Raw genomic sequence first — 19,969 nt, 5'->3', positions numbered from 1 at the left:
AAACTTAATGAAACATGAAAGTTTCATTGCAATCAATCCACAAATAAAAAAAATTTTTCAAAGAGGGGTGTGCCCCCTTAACTCAATTACTGTAGGCAGCAGCATTGAGAACCACTATGTGGCCTTCGGAGAAATCTTGCAATACTTTGAGAACTCCAGTGCTACTTCAAAAACTACAGGACTACATTATGAGGCTCCCTCACAATTTGAAGGCCCATAAAACTTGCATATGGTAGGCAATGTCTGCGACAGCTTTCATTCCATCATGTGCACTGCCTAATCTAAAGGATAATGATCAAAAACAAGATCAGCTCGTATCTGCTGTCCCCAGTAATATCAGTCATCCTCTCAATGTCCTTTACTGTGATGCAGTGCTCTAGCACACAATTTTCATGTAAGCAGCGCACAGTACCTGTGGAGAATCCCGTGCGCTTGTGGCACTTGGTGAACTCAACATTGAAGAAGGTGACAAAGGCCTGGATGTAGTCGTCACGGCGCACTTGCAGGTGAAATGGCGAAGTGAAGGAGAGATCCTCAACACGCACAGTGTACAGGTCGACCTCCTTGAGCAGGCAGGCGTTGGTCACCACCTGCTTAGGGTCCACCACATCGACCAGTGGCTCTGAGATGGCCACCTTGCGGATGCAGCTCATGTTGAAGCCATACACGCTGTCCCACCCTGCGCACACAACAACACGGGGAAGTCAACTTCTAGCTTGGTGCAGCCTGCATAGAACAAGCTAGCACACCCGTCCCAGGCAGTCGCATCCACTTGCAACTCCCAGGGACCACTGGCACCATGGTTACCCAGTTGTCATAAACCTTGGTCAAGATGGCTTCCTCTCCTCAGCTACCTCCGCCTAATTGGTGACTATTATGCCAACTATGGCAGCATTGCCGCGTCATCCGGCCACCTGCTAGTGAGGCATACAGGACTTTGCTCACCATTGCCTCTTGTGTTGCCCACATTGCAGACAATTCAAGCCCCAGCAAACCCACCTTATACGGCACAGAATTTTGAGATGCCAAGAGGTGCCAGTGAGCACATCTCTTTTCTGTACAATGAGCACTAAATCACTACCCCTAGTGCAACTTTGTTAATACATACCTGGCATTGAGCGATGCAAGATAATGACTTAGCAAGTGCCAAATAAGACGAATTTGAATCTTTTGGTGTGCAGCAGCAAAAACAAGGCATGAAATGCAATACTACAGTGAATGTTAACTATAACGTGCACTATACCCCATTTTACACATAGCAGGCAGTGCTACAAAGCTTAGAAAGACTTTCATCATCATCATCAGCCTGGCTACGCCCATTGCAGGGCAAAGGCCTCTCCCGTACTTCTCCAACTGCCACGATCATGTGCTAATTGTGGCCATGTCTCTGCAAACTTTTTAATCTCGTCCGCCCACCTAACTTTCTGCTGCCCCTTGCTACGCTTCCCATGTCTTGGAATCCAGTCCATAACCCTTAATGACCATCAGTTATCTTCCCTCCTCATTACATGGCCTGTCCATGCCCATTTCTTTTTCTTGATTTCAACGAAGATGTCATTAACTCGCGTTTGTTCCCTTACCCAATCTGCTCTTTTCTTTTCCCTTAACGTTACAACTATCATTCTTCTTTCCATAGTTCGTTGCGTCGTCCTCAATTTAAGTAAAACCCTTTTCGTAAGCCTCCAGGTTTCTGCCTCGTAGGTGGATACTGGTAAGACACAGCTGTTCATGATCCGAGAATGCCTGCCAAACGAACTCCAGCCCATTCTTATTTTTCTGATTATTTCAGTCTCATGATCCAGATCCGCAGTCACTACCTGCCCTAAGCAGATGTATTCCCTTACCACTTCCAGTTCCTCACTACCCAATGTAAACTGCTGTTCTCTTCCGAGACTGTTAAACATGTCTAGCCACCGACATAGGCACAGCTGTCATCCCTGGCTTAACGTTGATTGTATTATATTATATTATTAAGTATTATATTTATTATACCTAAGTATAATAATTACAACTAAATCAAAAGTTAACCAAGTGAAACCAAGACTTAACCAGGCTAAAGATTTTAAAGATGAACCAACCAGCCCCATTGAACACAACACTGCAAGGTTACACCAAGCTTTCACTTTGCATATCCAGAGTTAACTGAGCTAAGCTGAAGCCAATTTTTTTTTTTTTCTAGCTCAAGCTCATTCAAAGAAGCGGTGGCCCACTTCCTTTCCCGTTCATTCCTCGATGCATCAGTCCTTTCTGTTCTCGTACTCCTTCCACTGCGCGTTGGCCATACGGGCCATTTGAAACATCCTCTTCAGCAGTTGTAGAGTCTACGTACCAATTTTTCGGGCTCCCTAGGGGCCATGAAAATACCCGAAAAATCAGGCAGTCCAAAAAAATGAATGCACGTCTTTTACTGCCCTGAAGGCCTCAAACCGCCATGGGCATGAATGCCTGCCAGGACACTTGTTAGGCATATTGGTGCTCGTACTGCAATAGGAGACGGCAGGTGCATGCATGTATAACTAAGGAATTCATAGGCGACGAGCAAAACGAGAACAAGGTGAAAGCAGGAGGCACAGCAGGAGCAGGAGGCACTCCTGCTTTCACCTTGTTCTTGTTTTGCTCATCGTCTTGAATTTCCATCTCCTGCCTTCCCCGTGTTTTCTAAGAAATACATTCCGTGTCCTGTGACAACTGCCCCTTCACTCTTGGTATGTTTCACCGCAGTACTTTGCATATGCTTCATTGCGTAACATTACAGTATTGAGGTGCAGTTGACTTTCGGGAACCAGTATTATGCATCACGCTGTGATTTCCGAGCTTTGAAGCCAATCGCGAACATTACAAAGGCTGAGTTGGTGTAATTGCTGACAGCAGCGAATTCTTTCAAAGAAAAAACACGGCACCGAATAACAAGAAGTTTAATAGTGAACGCCAAAGCGGCTAGGCCTACTGTTGCCACAGTGGTGGCTACGGTTACCAGCGAATCTGCGTGCGAGAGCGCCGGTTCGGTGCACCAGGATAATCAAAATGGCATAGGTGGTGGCTTTGATTAAAGCCGTTTTGGACCTGTGCTAACCGCACAAGGTCCGGAATATCGGATGGCGAAGGGTTCACGCATCTGAAATTTCAAGCGTTTCTATACATTGACTGTATTGGTGGTGCTGCGAAGCTGTCCGAATTATCAGGCACGTTCAAAAAATCAGGCGTCCGGAAAATCAGTCGTTGACTGTATACAGTGAAACCTCGTTAAACAGTAGTTGCCGGAGCTCGGAAGAAGTACGTACTAAACAGTAGTACTGCTTAACCAAAATAGCATGAGATCGCCCACTTACCTGCTGAAAACGGAACTCAGAGAGAGTGCGATGAAAGGGGAAAAAAACATGCAGTATTTGTTTACTTCACACAACAAAAGTGTTACTTTCGTTTGATGCCGCGGCGGCCTAGCATGGCGACAGCGGCCTCAAACTTATTGAAGCTGCGTGCCAGCTTTTCAGCCAGCCACTCTTCTCTGCATGGCAGATTGCTCGTTCGCGTTACGTATTCTCCGTGCATGCGCACAGTAGTGCTGCAGAAGTCCCAGGGCAACTTTTTCATTGCCGGGTGCCGGAATTTGGAAAACTTTTCGTTTGGAATAGAGTTAAGTTATCACGGCCCTGTTCTCGTCGCGACGATTGCATTCATGAGGCTGACGTAATGCACAGCTTCTGCCACTGTAGGGCCTGAATCGCCCATGCTGTCACTTTCAGTGTCGTCCTCATCACTGTCGCTAGTCAACACTTCCGCAACAACAGAGGCAACGATGGTGAAAAGTCGACCCTCGTAGCCGACATGTCCTTGCGGTCGCAGCAACGCGGCCGAGGAACTTCTTTGCATTCCAAATGCCACACACCATAGTCAACAGCAGCTCCCTGTCGTGTGCCAGCGCCGACTTCTTCGTGTCACGTTCGACAGCACGGACGACATCTAATTTTTCTTCTGCGCTGAGCACCCAGCATCTTTTTTTTATCCGAGCTTCGGCATGAGGCGACTCCTCGCTTGCGCAACGCCATAACCATAGAATAAAGAAGCCATAACACTCTCTGGCACGGCGTCGAAATTATATTGATGCTGATGCGGCTTCACGCGCAAACGCACAGGGCGCTTGGAGGCCATTGTTCCAATCTCTGAGGCTTGTTGTTCTGCCGGGCAGCCCAATAGAGATGACACACTGCCGTGTTTGTGCGACAAAAAGTGGAAACACTACGTTTTAACCAATGCGTACGCAATAAGCTGGTACGGTTTATGCGGATACAAAACACATTATGTTCAATGGCCGCTGAGCCAGGGATTTGACTTTACTACTTTTAAAACAAAACTACTGTTTAAGCGGGTACGGTTTAACGAGGTTTTACTGTACTGGCAACTCCTCCATCCGACAATACGGCATCACAAGACGATTCGTTACTGTCCCTCTCTGTTACTCACATAAGCGCAACTTTCGTTCCCTTTCAATAAAATTACAGCAAATTTTCCCTGATAGAAGCACAAATTCCCAGAGTTTTCCCGAAGTATTTCCAGACTATTCAAAATCCCAGAGAATCCCCAGTTTTCCTGGTTGGCAGACACCCTGGGAACATTTTCTAAGTCAAGGAAGAGCGAGCATGGCCTCCTAGAGAAGAAGATATCACGCATTCTCCATTATGGTGGATAGAAGGGGGCAGTGTGACGAGCGGCAGTCAGCGGGGCACACAGAGGAGCGATGAAAGTTGTAGATGGCGCTACTTGCAACTGATGTGCAGCTTTCATGGCCTTTAAGGGGGCGGCGCACGGCAGCTAGCACGCCTGTCGCACTCACTCCACGTTTGAATTTTTAATGTTGTGCGCGGTGCAAACATCACAGAGTGTTTGCAGCTCAGAGATGCATTATTACGAAGGGTGATGCTTATTCGGAGAGTAGAGAATGGAAAGACGTTATTTGCAACACCGAAACGCACAGCAGATGTTGAGCCATGCACAATTTTAAAAAGGAGGAAGATCACATTTGAAGGCCACTCTGGACGAGCTGGTTTTTACTAAAAGGCTTGGTGTTAGTGCAAAGGTGGACCGTAACACAAACAACCCGAAATGCTGACTTTCAACAATTTTCATTCGGTTATCTGCCACAAATATAGCCAGTGGCCCAGAGACAATTGTACACAGAAACAGGCAAAAACAATGCTGGGGCTGCGGTATAAACCGGGGAATAACACCACTGCATTGTTCGGTTCATTCTCTGCGTCCGCATGCACCAGCAACATGCCCTTTAAAAAGCTTTAGCTTTGTAAAAAAGATTTTTATACATATGTGGGCGCTTTGGCGAACCTCAACATGCACTAAATAGTTTCCATTACTGCTTTTCTCATACAGGTCCAGAAGACGAGAGGAAACACGTTATTACATAGTACAGTAATCCGCATGCACACATCAGACGAAGCTTAGCAGTAGCCTCTACTTCACTTTCAAATGTTTCTGGTACTCGCTTTGAAGTGCCTTGCCCTTGTTCAAAGATTTTGTGGACAGGTGCAGCCTAGTTAACACCACAAACTAGATAATTTTTGTAGTGAGATCGCATCCTACTTGGCGGAGTGTTAAACTGCTAGAGAACTATGTATAATCATGCACACTGAAAGCATAAAGCTTCTCTGTTGAAAATAATGTGAATGTATCCTATAGCACTTTAATGAGTGTGGCTAACTCATCTCCAGGGTACAATAGACCTCCTCTGTCAAATTTTTTCGTGAACAGGCTGTCTGCATTACATTCAGCTGCTTCTCTGGTGAGTGTGAGGCCACAAGTACGTTGGCAAGAAATTTTGCTACTAAACTATACAAAACATGTTCACGCTTTTGATGCAATGAGTGCATGCCGCATTATCCAATATGTAACACAGGAACACCACAATGTCACGCACTACGCACTTAAATATAATCACAGTGGCATATTGCGACGCTTCCCAGCAATCGCGATCGACGTGCAAACAAGCTCGGTCTACACGCCTACGCTTGCTTGCCCAGCAGACCTCACTGGAACACCAGCGCGCTACAGTGCACCTAGTGGCGACAGGAAATTTAATCGCTCATAACGCCTCTCCCTCTTTATCGAAACATGTGCCTCCCAATCTTGGAGGCTATAAAGCAGGCTACTGGAAGCCGACCCTGGCCAAGGCAGCGGAATACTGACACGTGTACTTATCTTTACCGGGCGACCACGTTTGGCTGCCTAACAAATGTTATCGTGCCGCGCAGGACGCGCCTGCATGTAAAAGAGGTTTCTGGAATGTTATCAATGGTTCCCTCCGCTGTCTTTCACGGCAACTTGTGTAATCTGATTGCATGTGTGCGCGACGCGAATAGTGCAGAACTTTGTGGAAGGCACGCGGGTCCCATCGGTTAATCTGGAACATTCCACGACTGATCTATAAAAGCCGACGCGCTTGACCCGGTGATCAGATTTACGACTATCGCCAACTGTGTTCGCCGCTCTTGTTGTGCTTTGAGTGTAGCCTTTTTTGTGGGCACAGGTTCGCCCAATAAAAGCTAGTTTTGCCTTTCACAGTATTTCTACTGTGTTCTTTGAAGTCACGACCACGTGACAATATACAACATGGCGGCCCTCACAATTGGGTAGCATGGCTTGGAATGGGCGCTTTAGTCTAGAAAATCAAACTTTGGAGCCTAAATTCGTCAAAAAAATTGGTCGCGAAAATGCATTAGCACTATGGGAACCCTGACAGTGCATTTATGAAGTCCAGAATATCCATCAAGTCCGAATTTTTGGAGTCCAAAAAATCCATTGACTACTGTACTCTTTCTACATGTTATTTTCGAAAAAATTAATTTAGCCATTGTTTGTAGGTATAATAACAGAAAAACTACTTTTTAGAGGGTTACTGTTGGTACATGTCTTGAAACTAGAAAGCATAGCGCACACAGGGATAGGAGTACTTTTTTTGATATGATAACGTTTAGTTACCCTATAACGGTTTGAATTTCGCGTTGCAAACATGGCCACCTGATGCGCGAGCTTAACTTGGAAAATTTAGTAATTCCCGCTAGCTGTCCTCGCCAGCCTGTTCCTCACTATACGACAAGAAATGCCTGCAAGCTCGGAGGCTTCAACGCTGTGCCAGTTGCCAGTAGTCACTCATCACACCTGATGTCAAGCAATAAGCTCAGAATTAAAGTGGAAAGTTGGTATACATTCACAATGGGAACAGTGCAAACAAGTCCGTTGTGGTCTTGTTCGCGCTGCTCCCATTATGAATAAGCTCAGTATTGGGAGAGGAACTGACAAAAAAGAGTGCACCCTCACTGTCCGCAAACCCATGCCCCTTGCTACTGAGAGGCTGGCTTCCCCGCAAAGTTGAGGTATTTAATGGCAAAGTGTGCTTAACAGGTAAAATTTCGCTAGCAGCACGAAATCATCGCAAAAAATTGCCCAGATATTCTTAGATAGCAACAAATGATAAGAACCATGTTTGCTCCCGGACAGCCAGCAATATATTCGATTTGATTTGAACATTCGTACCCAACTGAACATGTTCAAGTATATTTTTTTAATCGAATACAAATATTAAAAATTACTCGAATTCGAAGCGTGCGAATATTCTAGCTTTTTGAATATTCGCACACTTGTAAGTTAAATATTTCATATTATTTCATTATATTGAAGTTGCCTCTATTGTACCGTATTTACACGATTGTAAGTTGACCCCCCCATATCGCGTGACAGGAAAAAAAAAAGAAAAGAAAGGAGAGCACACCCAAGGGCTCATTCATTAATTTATTAGTAGGTAACATGGTCACTGGACTACTCGTCTTCACTAGCACTACCATCGTCCTCGTTGCTGCAGTCCCACAGCACGTCGTCGTGCAGTGAAATTCCACATTTGGCAAACGACCACACCACAACATTTTGTGAAACAGCAGCCCATGCCAAATGCACCCAACCACACGCAGCCATCAGGGAGGCTCCTATGACAGGTCCGGTTGGCGTAATTTCGCGGTCTTCTGCCGTCAGCCACTCGTACTGACGGCGGAGCAGGTCCTTAAAAGGCGAAGATCCGGGCTTGTTTCACGACCATGTCGCACTTCAGTGGCAAGGACCGATTACGAATTTCAGCGACATACGATGCAAGCTTAGCCTACAGTTCTGAAAAGCGTCCAGACTTCGGCAGGTGGGAAATTTCTCCCTTGCCGTCACAAGTGAAAATTTCGCTTCGCTGCAGTCGCCACTCTTGCACCACCCATTCAGAAACCTTGAACTTGCGGCCCGCTGCGCAGTGATTTGTTTCTTCGGGATAAAGGATGGCAGCCCTCTTGAATGCTGCTGTGAACGAGTGCCGAATGATTAGTGGGCCTGGAGCACTCATGAATGAGGAAGCATAGAAGTAGCACATAGCCGGCAATCAAGCGGAATGGGTCAAACCAATGCTTTTCATCAAACTATAGAGAAAGCTAAGCACAACAGGGAAAGAGAAACCCGCAATCGATGTCTGCTCTTCCATGAACTACAGATACTCATCGCAAGCACCGCCGTTCTGAGGGTGCCGCTGCGAATGGAACAGCGGCGATTCCATCAACTATCGACAGTGTTACACTACAGTGTAACTACTATTACAGTGTTGCGTGCACTGTAAAACTCTCAAAAATGTTGAAAAATCCTTCCAAAAAGCGAAAAAACCCATAGGATAGCGAAAAGCTACGGGTAGGGCCATAGAGAAAACACAGAACTGTAACTACGCTGTAACTCTTGTTGATCTCACTTTTTTGGCGGTACCATGTTTTGGTTTCGATTGTAAGCCGACCCCCCCCCTCCCCCTTTCAGATTTTCAAATTTAGAAAAAGTGGTCAACTTACAATCGTGTAAATAGGGTAGTTTAACTGTGCATGCCACAAACAAGCACAGCAGTCGTAAGAGACACACTCACAATTGATCTTCTCATCCTTGTACTGGCGGTCCTCAATGGCACACAGGAAGAGAGTGGCACGATCAGGAAACATCAGGCCACCAGGCTTCTGCAAAAGAGCATGCGCAAACAAAGACTGCTTGTAGCAGCACGTCTTTTACAGCCAAAACTCTCGGCATCAAGATCTTGTTTCTCACATGTTTACTTGCTTTTAACATTAAAAATAAGAGACTAAAAATCATCGTGATAGACGGCCATCAGGCGCACCACTATCCTCAGTGTCCTCGTTCTGTGTGTCAATGCAAAGCAGGTATTCTCAAATATACACAACAGTTTCCCCCCCTAGGATGCTGGCATCAGCTACAGCAAAACCTCGATAATTCGGATTTTGCAGAGCCAAAAGTGTCCCAACTTACCGAATGACCCATTATCGAGGGCATCAAGAGAACAAACAAATATTTAATAAACCAACATGCATCTATTTCCTTAACGAATCAGCAAATCTTGTTTCTACGTTGCGCAAAAGCAACGCAGAGGCTGCAATTCTCGCTAATGTTCTAAGCCGCAAAGGCCTCGGCAACTTCCTTAGCAGCATGGTTGCAGGGCCAGACTGGGGTCTTCATCCAATAGATGGTATGGTTCTCCCTACTACACATAACTGCTGATTATTTTTCAATAAATAAATTTTAATAAAGGCTATAAAAGCATGCACAAGCCCGAAGCCGTTGTTTTTCGTGCGGTTTGCGCCTGATGACTATGGTGGCGTGGACTCTGCCACTTCCTTCTGGTTGGACACTAGCACTGCTTATTCTCTTTGTACCACACACATAAAAAATTAACTTATGGGGTTTTACGTGCCAAACCACGATCTGATTTTGAGGCGCGCCGTAGTGGTGAACTGTGTAAACTTGGACCACTTGGGGTTCTTTAATGTGTGCCTAAATCTAAGTGCATGGGTGTTTTCGTGTTTCTTTTGCATCACATTTGAGATGTACCGAGGCTGCCTCGCTCGATGGGCCGTCCAAATTAACGAGTGTGCAGCCAGATATGTCTGAATTAACGAGAATTTGAGGATATTAAATAATGCATGCGCTTGCTTGGGACTGGAGGACAAGTCAGAATTATCAAATTTTCTTTAATAATGAGAGTCAAATTAATAAACTGTTACTGTATAGTAAGAAGCCTTAACAGGTAAGCATTAAACAACCAATATTTGTGTTACATAATTAACTGGAATATGATTTTGTAAGATGTGTTGCCACCGTAAAACGGCACAAGGAAATGTATTGCACATATTCATTTCACTACTTTACCCTCATGAGGGGATACATATTGCCATTAAAGGGTGTCCCAGCTAACTTGGACCAAGATGTTAAAAATACTCAAGAGCTCTAGAGAAATTGTGCCGACTGCATAGTAGCTGTAGTCGTATGTGCTTATGGCAAGCATTTTTTTCATCACAAAGTATTATTTAATTACTTTTCATTAGTGAACTTAGTAATTATTGCTTGAATCACGAACATATCCATTACAAAGTTGTAGGGCACCTTAAGTAACCTCCAAATCAAGCATTTATTTCATGCTGAAGTGGTCCTGGCTGTTCTTTCCAAGAAAAAACAAAAGCCCACGAAATACAAAATAGATGCACACTCCCACGCCGCTACTCAAGCGCCTGCAAGCAACCACTGAGAGATATACGGCTGCGTTCTCTTATCGCCACATCATACAAGGCTCCGCAACGCTAATCAATGTATCAGCGGCGTGTTCTTTTGACACTCCGACCATCACATAGCGTGAAGCCCTGTATCGAGCTGCCGCCGCTAGTAAAGCCGTGTATTCGTGGCTATTTGCTTGGGAGCGCTTGAGTAGCAGCAAGCAAGCACGCATCTATTTCCTATTTTGGATGTTTCGTGCGCTTTTGTTTTTTCTCTGAAAAACCAATGAGGCAAAGCTGAGCACTAAAATGCTTGATTCGGAGGTTATTTGATGTGCACAACAGCTTTGTAACTGATATGTTTGTGATTCAAGGCATAATTAAAAAGTTCACCATTAAAAGTAATAATTTAGTAATACTTCGAGGTGAAAAAATACCTGGCCATAAGCACATGCAACTACGGCTACTATGCAGTCGGTGCAATTTCTCTAGAGTTCTTGGGTATTTTTAAAATCTTAGTCCAAGTTAGCTGGGACACCCTGTATACTCATGTAAGGGCCACACCTTTCCTTTTTCTAGAATCTTGAATGGGTGCGGCCCTTACACGAATCAGGCTGATGACAGCTCGCTAAAGATTCGTACTGTTTCTGCAACTGTAGCAGAGGGTAAGAAAGGCGCAAATGACGTAACGTTGCAGTAAATTACCTCAGATGCCAGCCCATCATCTTTGATCAGCACTGGCCCAAACAGGGCTCCCTTCTCTAGAGGTGAAACGCCACCGATTTGCCTGGGAATACTGCCAACCCAGCCAAGACAACACACCACACAAAAAAACAATGACGAAGTGATGCCGACCTGAGCGGCGTTGACAGAAAAGCAGCTAGCGTAAGCTAGCGGCAACTGAATTGACTTCACTTTGCGGCGAGACCTTTTGAAGTCGTTCCCTAAATTTTGCATCCAATGTGGGCGTGCCACCATTACACGAGTATATACGGTAAGGAGTGGGCATACGTAAGCACGTGCAGGAAACCAGGGAATAAAACTTGTGGGATATATACATAGAAATAAATACATACATACATACACACACACGCACACACACACAAACACACACCCACACACACACATACGAAATGAGCACAAACAGATTTAGCAAATAAATTAGAGCAGATGAGGATGGCAATGCTATGAGCAAGGTCGTTCCAATCAGTGGCTCCTCAAGAAAAAGGAATGAAGCATTAGATGTTGCGAAGCGGGAGACACATGGTCCGATTTTGGTTTCAATGTGACGTCCGATGCGCCGGAACCGTGCTATTTTGCCGTGTCGAGCTGCCAGATTCAACACCCAGTGTGCGACAAACAGGGCAGGTTTTTTATCGTCCGACCCGTCCAACAACCGCAGGTTATGTGATGTTCCCTCCACATAAAGCCCCTCTCCATGTGCCACCGCAGCTTATGCCAAGTAGCGCCAACCTTTTATGTGAACCGTTGTTCCCCAATTCGTCACTCACACCAGTTCCGCTTCCGTGTTTCTGTTTCCAGTCGTTCAGCTTCCGGGATTTCAGGGGCCTGCATGTTGCACGCCGACCCTCTATGCAACAGTGACGTCGCTTTATTTTTAAACCAGAAGCTGGGACTACGCAAGTCCCATGTGACACCGAAAGCTGAGGGGGTGGGCAAGGGAGAAGCGCGGAGGAGGAGGGCAGGTTGGTGATACTTAGCCTAGTCAGCAAAACATGTACGGAGGGGCTTCCACAGAGGTGGCGCTGGCAGTTTCCTTGCGCTTCTTTTTTCTTGCAAGCTGCAATTAGTTTCTGGCATGAAATAGTTACCAATTCAGCAAAATTATCTCAAGCGTGCGCCTGTTCTGCAAAGCAACACCTAGTACACTGGTACTAAGCTGCTGGTACAACTGGGAGCAGCAATGCGAGGGCTTTTCGCAGGTAGACCGTACAAGACTGCGCGAGAGTACTGACTCGGTTTGCACATTTGCCTTTTCCATCGACATCACTGAGCAAACCAATTGTATTATTACGTAGCAGTGATGGTGAAGAAAGCAGCAAAATTGAGAATGATGAAACTAGTGTTTTATTGGGCGAACCTGTGCCCGAAAAAACAGGCTACACTCAAAGAACGGCGACAGTGGCGAACACAGTCGGTGATCGTCTGATCTGATCAGCGGGTCAAGCGTGTCGACTTTTATACACGAGTCATCGACGGTTCCAGAGCAATCGTGGGTGCCCGCATGTCTTCCAGAAAATTCTACACAATTCGTGTTGCACATTCGCATTGCTTTACTACATGCAATCAAATTACACAAGCTTTGGTGACAACAGACAATGGGTAGAAACATCGATAACATTCAAGAAACTTCCGATACATGAATAATGAATGTGTGATGATACATGCGAGCGTTTCCCGTGCCGAGTGATAACATTTGTTAGACAGCGAAAAACAGTAACCCGAAAAGAATAAACAAGTACACGTGCCAGTAATAATGGGCTACATATTCACCGACGACTAAAATACTTCTTAATGCAAAATTTCAGCACCGCTCTGACATGTTTTAATTTTGCAATACAGACTGATCTCAATACAGTCAAACTGATACAGTCTGTACTCGTTACAATGGGCCCGCATACAACAGACTTTCCGATATAATGGGCTGTTTCAGCCTTAGTTTGTTCTTATTATATTAATGCAATGATGTTTGCTTTTAAAGGATCGCGCTACAACAGACGATCGGCTACGGCGGACGAAATTAGCAGCATTTTATTCAATATCGGGCGCATAAAAGGTACTTTTGCCGTGCTGAAACAGGCTGAAAACTGACTTGCAAGGGTCAGCTGAAGATCGCTGCTCATCTCTCACGCACTAGGGGGAAGGAGGAAAGGGAGGGAGAAAGGGAGGGAGAAAGGCAGGAAGCGCACGGTCTCTCGCGTGCGAGGCACGAGGGGGGGTCTACTCCGACGGCGGCTGCTGCTTATGGTACAGCCACCGTATCTTGGAAGCGATCCGCAATGTGGACAAAGTGCACCCAGTATCGGTAGCTTCGTATGCGCTGTCCTTTCAGGGTTTAGTTTTTTACCATTCTAGAACCCACATCCCCCCTTAATCCATGTGACAATGCGTCCGCGCACCAGTTATATAAGTACTTGGTCTCAGGCGTGAAGGTTGTCCTCAGTGCATTGTGTATATTAACACGTGTACTTGCCTTTATTGGGTGATACGTTTCACCACCTAACAAATGTTATCGCACAGCGCAGGACGCGCCTGCATGTATCGGAAGTTTCTGGAATGTTATCAATGGTTCCATCCACTGTCTGTGACCGAACCTTGTGTAAACTGATTGCATGTATGTGCGACGTGAATAATGTAGAACTTTGTGGAAGACACGCTGGTCACAGCGATTAGTCTGGAACATTCAACGATTGATGTATAAAAGCCGAAGCGCTTGACCCGCTGATCAGATTTTCGACGATCGCCGACTGTGTTCGCCGCTATCGTTGTGCTATAATTGCAGCCTGTTTTGTGGGCACAGGTTCGCCCAATAAAGGTTAGTTTTGTTGTTCACAGTATTACTACTGTGTTCTTCAACGTCACCACCACGTGATATCTGGTGGAGTTCTTTACGTTCATGCACAGGACGCCCCCGACAAGCCCTAATCCAAGCCCGGACCGAAAAGACAACACCAATGTCGTCTCGGAACATCGAGCAAGCCGTGGGCTACAGCAGCTGCCCCCAGAACACTGTCTTCTACCTGATACGACCAAGAAGACAGTCCAAGAATATCGTCCAGAAACGACCAGGAAGACATCTCCAATGGCAGCCGCAGCGGCCCCAATAATTCTTCAGCCCAGCCCAGGGAACCACCGACATTCCGCGGTTCCACATTTGAGGATCCGGAAAGCTGGCTGGAGACGTATGAGAGAATTGCTACGTTTAAGGGGGGAAGTGGGTCTTAAAAATTTTTTTCTTATTTTTGGGTGAATCTTTCATAAACTCCACTGTCTGGGGTAATTTTTCATGCTGATTTCAGATCTGTAATTAGATTTTTGATAGCTGTAGCAGTTCAAGAAATACTGAGGTCTGAAGTCAAATTAATTTCAAACTCGTTACGGGGTTTTTTGATGATTCCGTCTTGCTAAATCAAGTACTATACCTGAATGTAATTTTCATGACGGTGCAAGAGTAATAAAAATAGCATCACCCCCCAGATCATTTCAATACGAATAAAATGATACCACCCTTGTCATTTTTGGCCAAAGACAACCCAGAAAAAACACCCGTAAGGCGGAGTACAGTGTGCAGAAACATCGAACTGAAATAAACGCATTTGAAGTTTCAAACAAATGTAGCTTTTGCTGAAGTGAATCTACAGCAATACAAATGGCACCCTTTTGAAGCTCTATGTTTTGTAAGAATGGCCATACTAAATGTGTGACTGCACACTCTCAAAATAATAGTACACTGGCCACTGAACTAGCACAAGAAACTTTATTAGGCACCATGCTCTACAAAGAGCATGGTGCCTGGGTTTCAAACCGAAGTGTAGAACACTGTGTGGGCATGAATATAGTTCCAGTGTTGTACATGCAGGCTGTCTGATTGATAGCAGTCTCCATTACAATCAGTGAGGCATTTTTTCATTTGGTATAATTGACCATGTTACTGAATGAAGGCTCTGAGTGTAAGTAGCCTTCCAAGTCATCTTCACCTGACAGTGGCTGTGGAACTTAGGATCAGAGATCCAGTGATAGATATGCAGCTGCTAGGTGCTTTCCAGAATTTTACTTTTGTATGATGCCTCGATGACTTCTGCAGCCAGGTGTGTGCCAGCCCAAGGGGCCTAGTGAACAGAGCTCATGATGAGGTTCTCTTAATGAAGGGGTGGTATGATAGATATTGTTACGAGCTATCGTGACAATCTGATAATAGAGTGAACGCGCAATGTGCTTGGTTGCGAGTCCGAAGTGCCGATGTGCGAAATGCACAGCCGCAGATACAAGGAGCCGACGCGCGATGTGCTTAGTCGCGCAGTTCAAGGTGCCGACGCGCGAAATGCCTAGTCGCGGGCTCGCGGAGTCGACCCTCGACGCGCTTATTCGGGCAGTCCGAGGTGCCGACGCACGAAATGCTTAGTCGAGGGCTCGAGGAGTCGACCCTCGATGCGCTTATTCGGGCAGTCCGAGGTGCCGACGTGCGAAATGCCTAGCCGCGGGCTCGAGGAGTCGACACTCGATGCGCTTATTCGCGCAGTCGGAGGCACCGATGCACAAAATGATTAGGTGACGCTCCGAGAAGTCCGCGCGCGATGTGCATGATCGCCGAGTCGGAGTCTCCCTATGCGCGAAATGTTTAGCCATGTTTCCGAAGATTGCGTGCGCGATACGTATTTGTCACGAATTCGAAACACCGAGTGCTGAAAGGCTTAGCCGCATGTCCGCGGATTCCGTGCGTGAATGTTGGTTGCGAAGTCCGCGTCGCCGATGCTCGGAATGCTTAGCCGCGAGCCTGAAACGTCCACAAGTGCAGGGATCGGCCACGCTACTGCGATGTCCGCGTAGCGCCCGTTTTGACACGTCGAGATTACGGCGAGTAGAGACATCAAACTCGCGAGGTGCAAAGAGCCGAGCAGACGACGCGAGCGCCGGACCAATGGCGAACCGTGCTAGACCAATGGCGAACCGCGCTGGAGTCACGTGGCAGGCGCGGCCAATCGCAGACTCCGGCACGACCTTCAATCATTTGCTTTTTGTGCGCTTGTTTCTGTATGGAGGAGATCGCTGAAGCGGCAAATTTGAAGACTGAGAAATGCGCTTTCCAACGAGACCAAGATGGCGGCGCTCGGTCGCGCCGTTCCGGAGATATCGTGGCGTGAAAAACGCTGTTCTTTCTTGATTTCCGCGAGATTTTTCGCCACCTTGGCTGATAAAACGAATTTTTTAGAGCACTTCTAAGTGGTTTACAGTGATGATACTTGGGTATCGGATAGAAAAGGGGTCATAGAAACTGAAAATGTGATTTTCAAAAAATCGCTTTTTTTGCCATTTTTCGCGATTTAAAACCCGCGTCCCCCCTTAACAGCTGGGAGGGCGACGACAAGCTGCGACATGTCTATTTCGCATTGGAGGAGGCCGCAAAAACGTGGTTCGAGAATCGAGCAGCCACCTTGACGACGTGGGACTTGCTCCGAAGCGGCTTCCTGCAAACATTTACAAAGCGTCGTGCGAAAAGAGCAAGCCCAAGCTCTACTGGAGACTAGAGCGCAGCTGCTGAATGAGATGATCGCGATCTTCACTGAGGAAATGAGCTGTCTGTTCCACCACGCCGACCCGGAAATGTCCGAGGAGGAGAAAGTCGGCCTACTGATGTGTGGTGTAAAGGAGGAACTTTTCGCCGGAATGGTAAGAAGCCCACCGAAGACCGTCGACGAGTTTCTTCGTGAGGCGACGAGCATCGAGAAGACATTGGAATTGCGGAACCGGCAATTCGACCGCCGTACCAAGCCAACAAGCTATGCCGGAGATCAATCAATGGCCACCGACGACCTGCGCGAGACCATCAGGGCAGTCGTACGAGAGGAGCTTCAGAAGATCTTCCCTTCATCGCAACCTCAAGTGGCCTCAATCGCCGAAATTGTCAAAGATGAAGTCCAGCGATCACTTAGAGTCCCCGAGGTGCAACCACAATCATCGTTGCCCCAGCCAGAAGCGATGACCTACGCCGCCTTCGCCCGCGGTCAAGGTCCCCCTACACGACCGCGCCAGGGCCCTGTAACGCCGCAATTCCGTCGACCACTGCCGCCGCCGACAGCACGCCCACCCGTTTCCTGGCGCAGCTACCCGAGGAAGACAGACGTTTGGTGCGCTCCTGACCACCACCCGCTCTGCTCCCACTGCGGAGAAGCAGGTCACATCTACCGACGATGCCCATACCGGGATATGGGACTGCGAGGTTTCGCCGTCAACGCTCCGCGCCCGCAGCAAGGTGAACGCTCTCGAGACATCGCCGACTACCTCGCCGCTACTCAGTGGAGCTCTCGACGACCATCATGTTCGCCATCACCTGTCGCTGCAGCAACGACCATACACTGGCCCAACCCGGGGCCGGTCAGCGAGCCCATATACGGAAAACTAAAAGCAGCAACCGATGGAGGTGCGGTTGCTATTCGTCGAACTGACGAAGATCCTCCGCCGCCGCCGAAGACACTACCTCGACAACATAACGACACGCCGCCATCCCAACGAAGTCTGGAAGCAAAGAATACGACGACAAAAGACGACCTGACGACGTCACACACCAGCCACAGGTCAACACGACGCAGTTGTGATCCGACGCCAAGACCAAGCTGTAATGCAAGGCAAAGAACCAACGACCTTGACGCGCTTCTCGACGGCCACGCAGTCACCGCCTTAGTCGACACAGGGGCTGATTACTCCGTAATGAATGGACACATCGCCGCCCACTTGAAGAAAGCTAAGACTGAATGGGAAGGCCCTCAAATTCGGACCGCTGGAGGACACCGCCTAACGCCGACTGGAATGTGCACGGCAAGAATTGCCACTCACGACCGGACTTACCCTGCCACCTTCGTTATCCTCTAACAGTGTTCACGAGATGTCATTCTCGGCATGGACTTCCTGAACCAACACGGTGCAATCATTGACCTGAAGTCGAAGTCAATAACGCTGTGGGAAGATCATGCGATATCGCCGGAGAGCCTTCCTAGTCACCGCGCCTTGAGTGTGCTTGAAGATCAAGTGAGCATCCTGCCTCGCTCCAGCATTATTATTTCGGTCGGCATCGAAACACCCACTGATGTAGAAGGTGTCATCGAAGGCAACCAATGTCCACTGCTCGACCGTGAAATTTGTGTCGCAAGAGGGATAGCTCCACTGCACGGAGGAAACACGAAAGTGTTGCTGACAAACTTCAGCCAGGCGTTCAAGCATATCAACAAGGGCACGACGATCGCATACATCGAGGAAATTCTGGAAATCAGCAATGCATTTGTCCTCTTGGATTCAGCCGCATCTACCGCGACGACTGTAGTTCTTCAGCAGACTTCGACATAAATCCAATTCTACTCGTGATTAAGCAAAAATAGCTCAGAAGTCTGCTTCGACGATACAAAGAGTGCTTTTCGACGTCATCAAGGATTCGACAAACACCAGTCACAAACCATCGCATAATAACCGAAGAGTGCACTCGACCTCTCCGCCAGAGCCCTTACAGAGTTTCAACGCGAGAATGTGAAGCTATAAGGCACCAAGTCGACGAAATGCTGCGCGACGACTTCATCCAGGCGTCCAAAAGCCCGTGGGCATCTCCTGTAGTCTTGGTGAAGAAAAAGTACGGAATCCTATGTTCCTGCGTCGATTATCGTCGTCTGAACAAGATCAGAAGGACGTATACCCCCCCCCCACAAATAGACGACGCATTGGACCGGCTCTGCAACGCTAAATACTTCTCGTCGATGGACATCAAGTCTGGCTATTGGCAAATACAAGTCGACGAAAGATCGCGAAAAGATGGCCTTCATCACCCCAGACGGCCTCTATGAGTTCAAGGTTATGCCATTCGGACTGTGCTTGGCACCTGCAACGTTCCAGCGCGTGATGGACAAGGTTTTAGCAGGATTATAGTGGCAGACCTGTCTCGTTTACTTGAACGACGTCGTTGTCTTCGCCGGAAATTTCGACAATCACATCAGGCGGCTTGCGACAGTACCAGAGGGCATCAAGTCATCAGGGCTCACTCTGAAGCCGGAAAAGTGCCGCTTCGCTTACGATGAGCTTCTGTTCCTAGGCCACCCAGACCTGGTGTCCACCCAGACCCACAAAAGACAGCTGCCATCGCACAGTTCCCGCAACCCATCAACAAGAAGGCAGTGCGTAGATTCCTTGGCATGTGTGCCTACTACAGGCGCTTTGTCAAGGACTTTTCACGCATCGCTGAGCCGTTGACACGTCTAACTAAATGTGATGTTGAGTTCAAGTGGGAAACGCCGCAGGCCGACGCATTTGAGGAACTCTAACGATGCATGCAGTCATTGCCGGTACTTGCGCACTTCGGCGAGTACGCCGATACCGAAATCCACACTGACGCCAGCAGCCTAGGCCTCGGTGCCGTCCTAGTCCAGAAGAAAGACGGACATGAACGGGTGATATATTATGCTAGCCGGTCGCTGTCAAAAGCGGAAGGCAATTATTCTACGACTGAAAAGGAATGCCTCGCCATCATTTGGGCTACAGCAAAATTCCGCCCTTACCTATATGGCAGGCCATTCCAAGTCGTCAGCGACCATTGCGTTGTGTTGGCAAGCTAACTTAAAGGACCCTTCAGGACGGCTGGCGAGGTGGAGCCTCAGACTGCAAGAATATGACGT

At 47.4% G+C, this 19,969-nt stretch overlaps 1 protein-coding gene across 2 annotated transcripts in view; it reads right to left on the bottom strand.

The window, feature by feature from the left end:
* LOC142580193 (protein arginine N-methyltransferase 1-like) overlaps window positions 1-19,969 on the bottom strand; it is a 192,253-nt gene that overhangs the window by 72,473 nt on the left and 99,811 nt on the right. For both annotated transcript variants that reach the window (XM_075691072.1, XM_075691073.1), the window contains 2 exons: window positions 8,945-9,032; window positions 413-679 (listed from right to left, as the gene is read on the bottom strand). In XM_075691072.1, the coding sequence (XP_075547187.1) occupies window positions 413-679; window positions 8,945-9,032 (355 nt within the window). The remainder of the gene's footprint in view (window positions 1-412; window positions 680-8,944; window positions 9,033-19,969) is intronic.

The sequence above is a fragment of the Dermacentor variabilis genome, chromosome 4 (genome assembly GCF_050947875.1).
Source record: "Dermacentor variabilis isolate Ectoservices chromosome 4, ASM5094787v1, whole genome shotgun sequence".
NCBI lineage: Eukaryota > Metazoa > Arthropoda > Arachnida > Ixodida > Ixodidae > Dermacentor > Dermacentor variabilis.
This window is presented reverse-complemented; position numbering and strand designations above follow the sequence as displayed.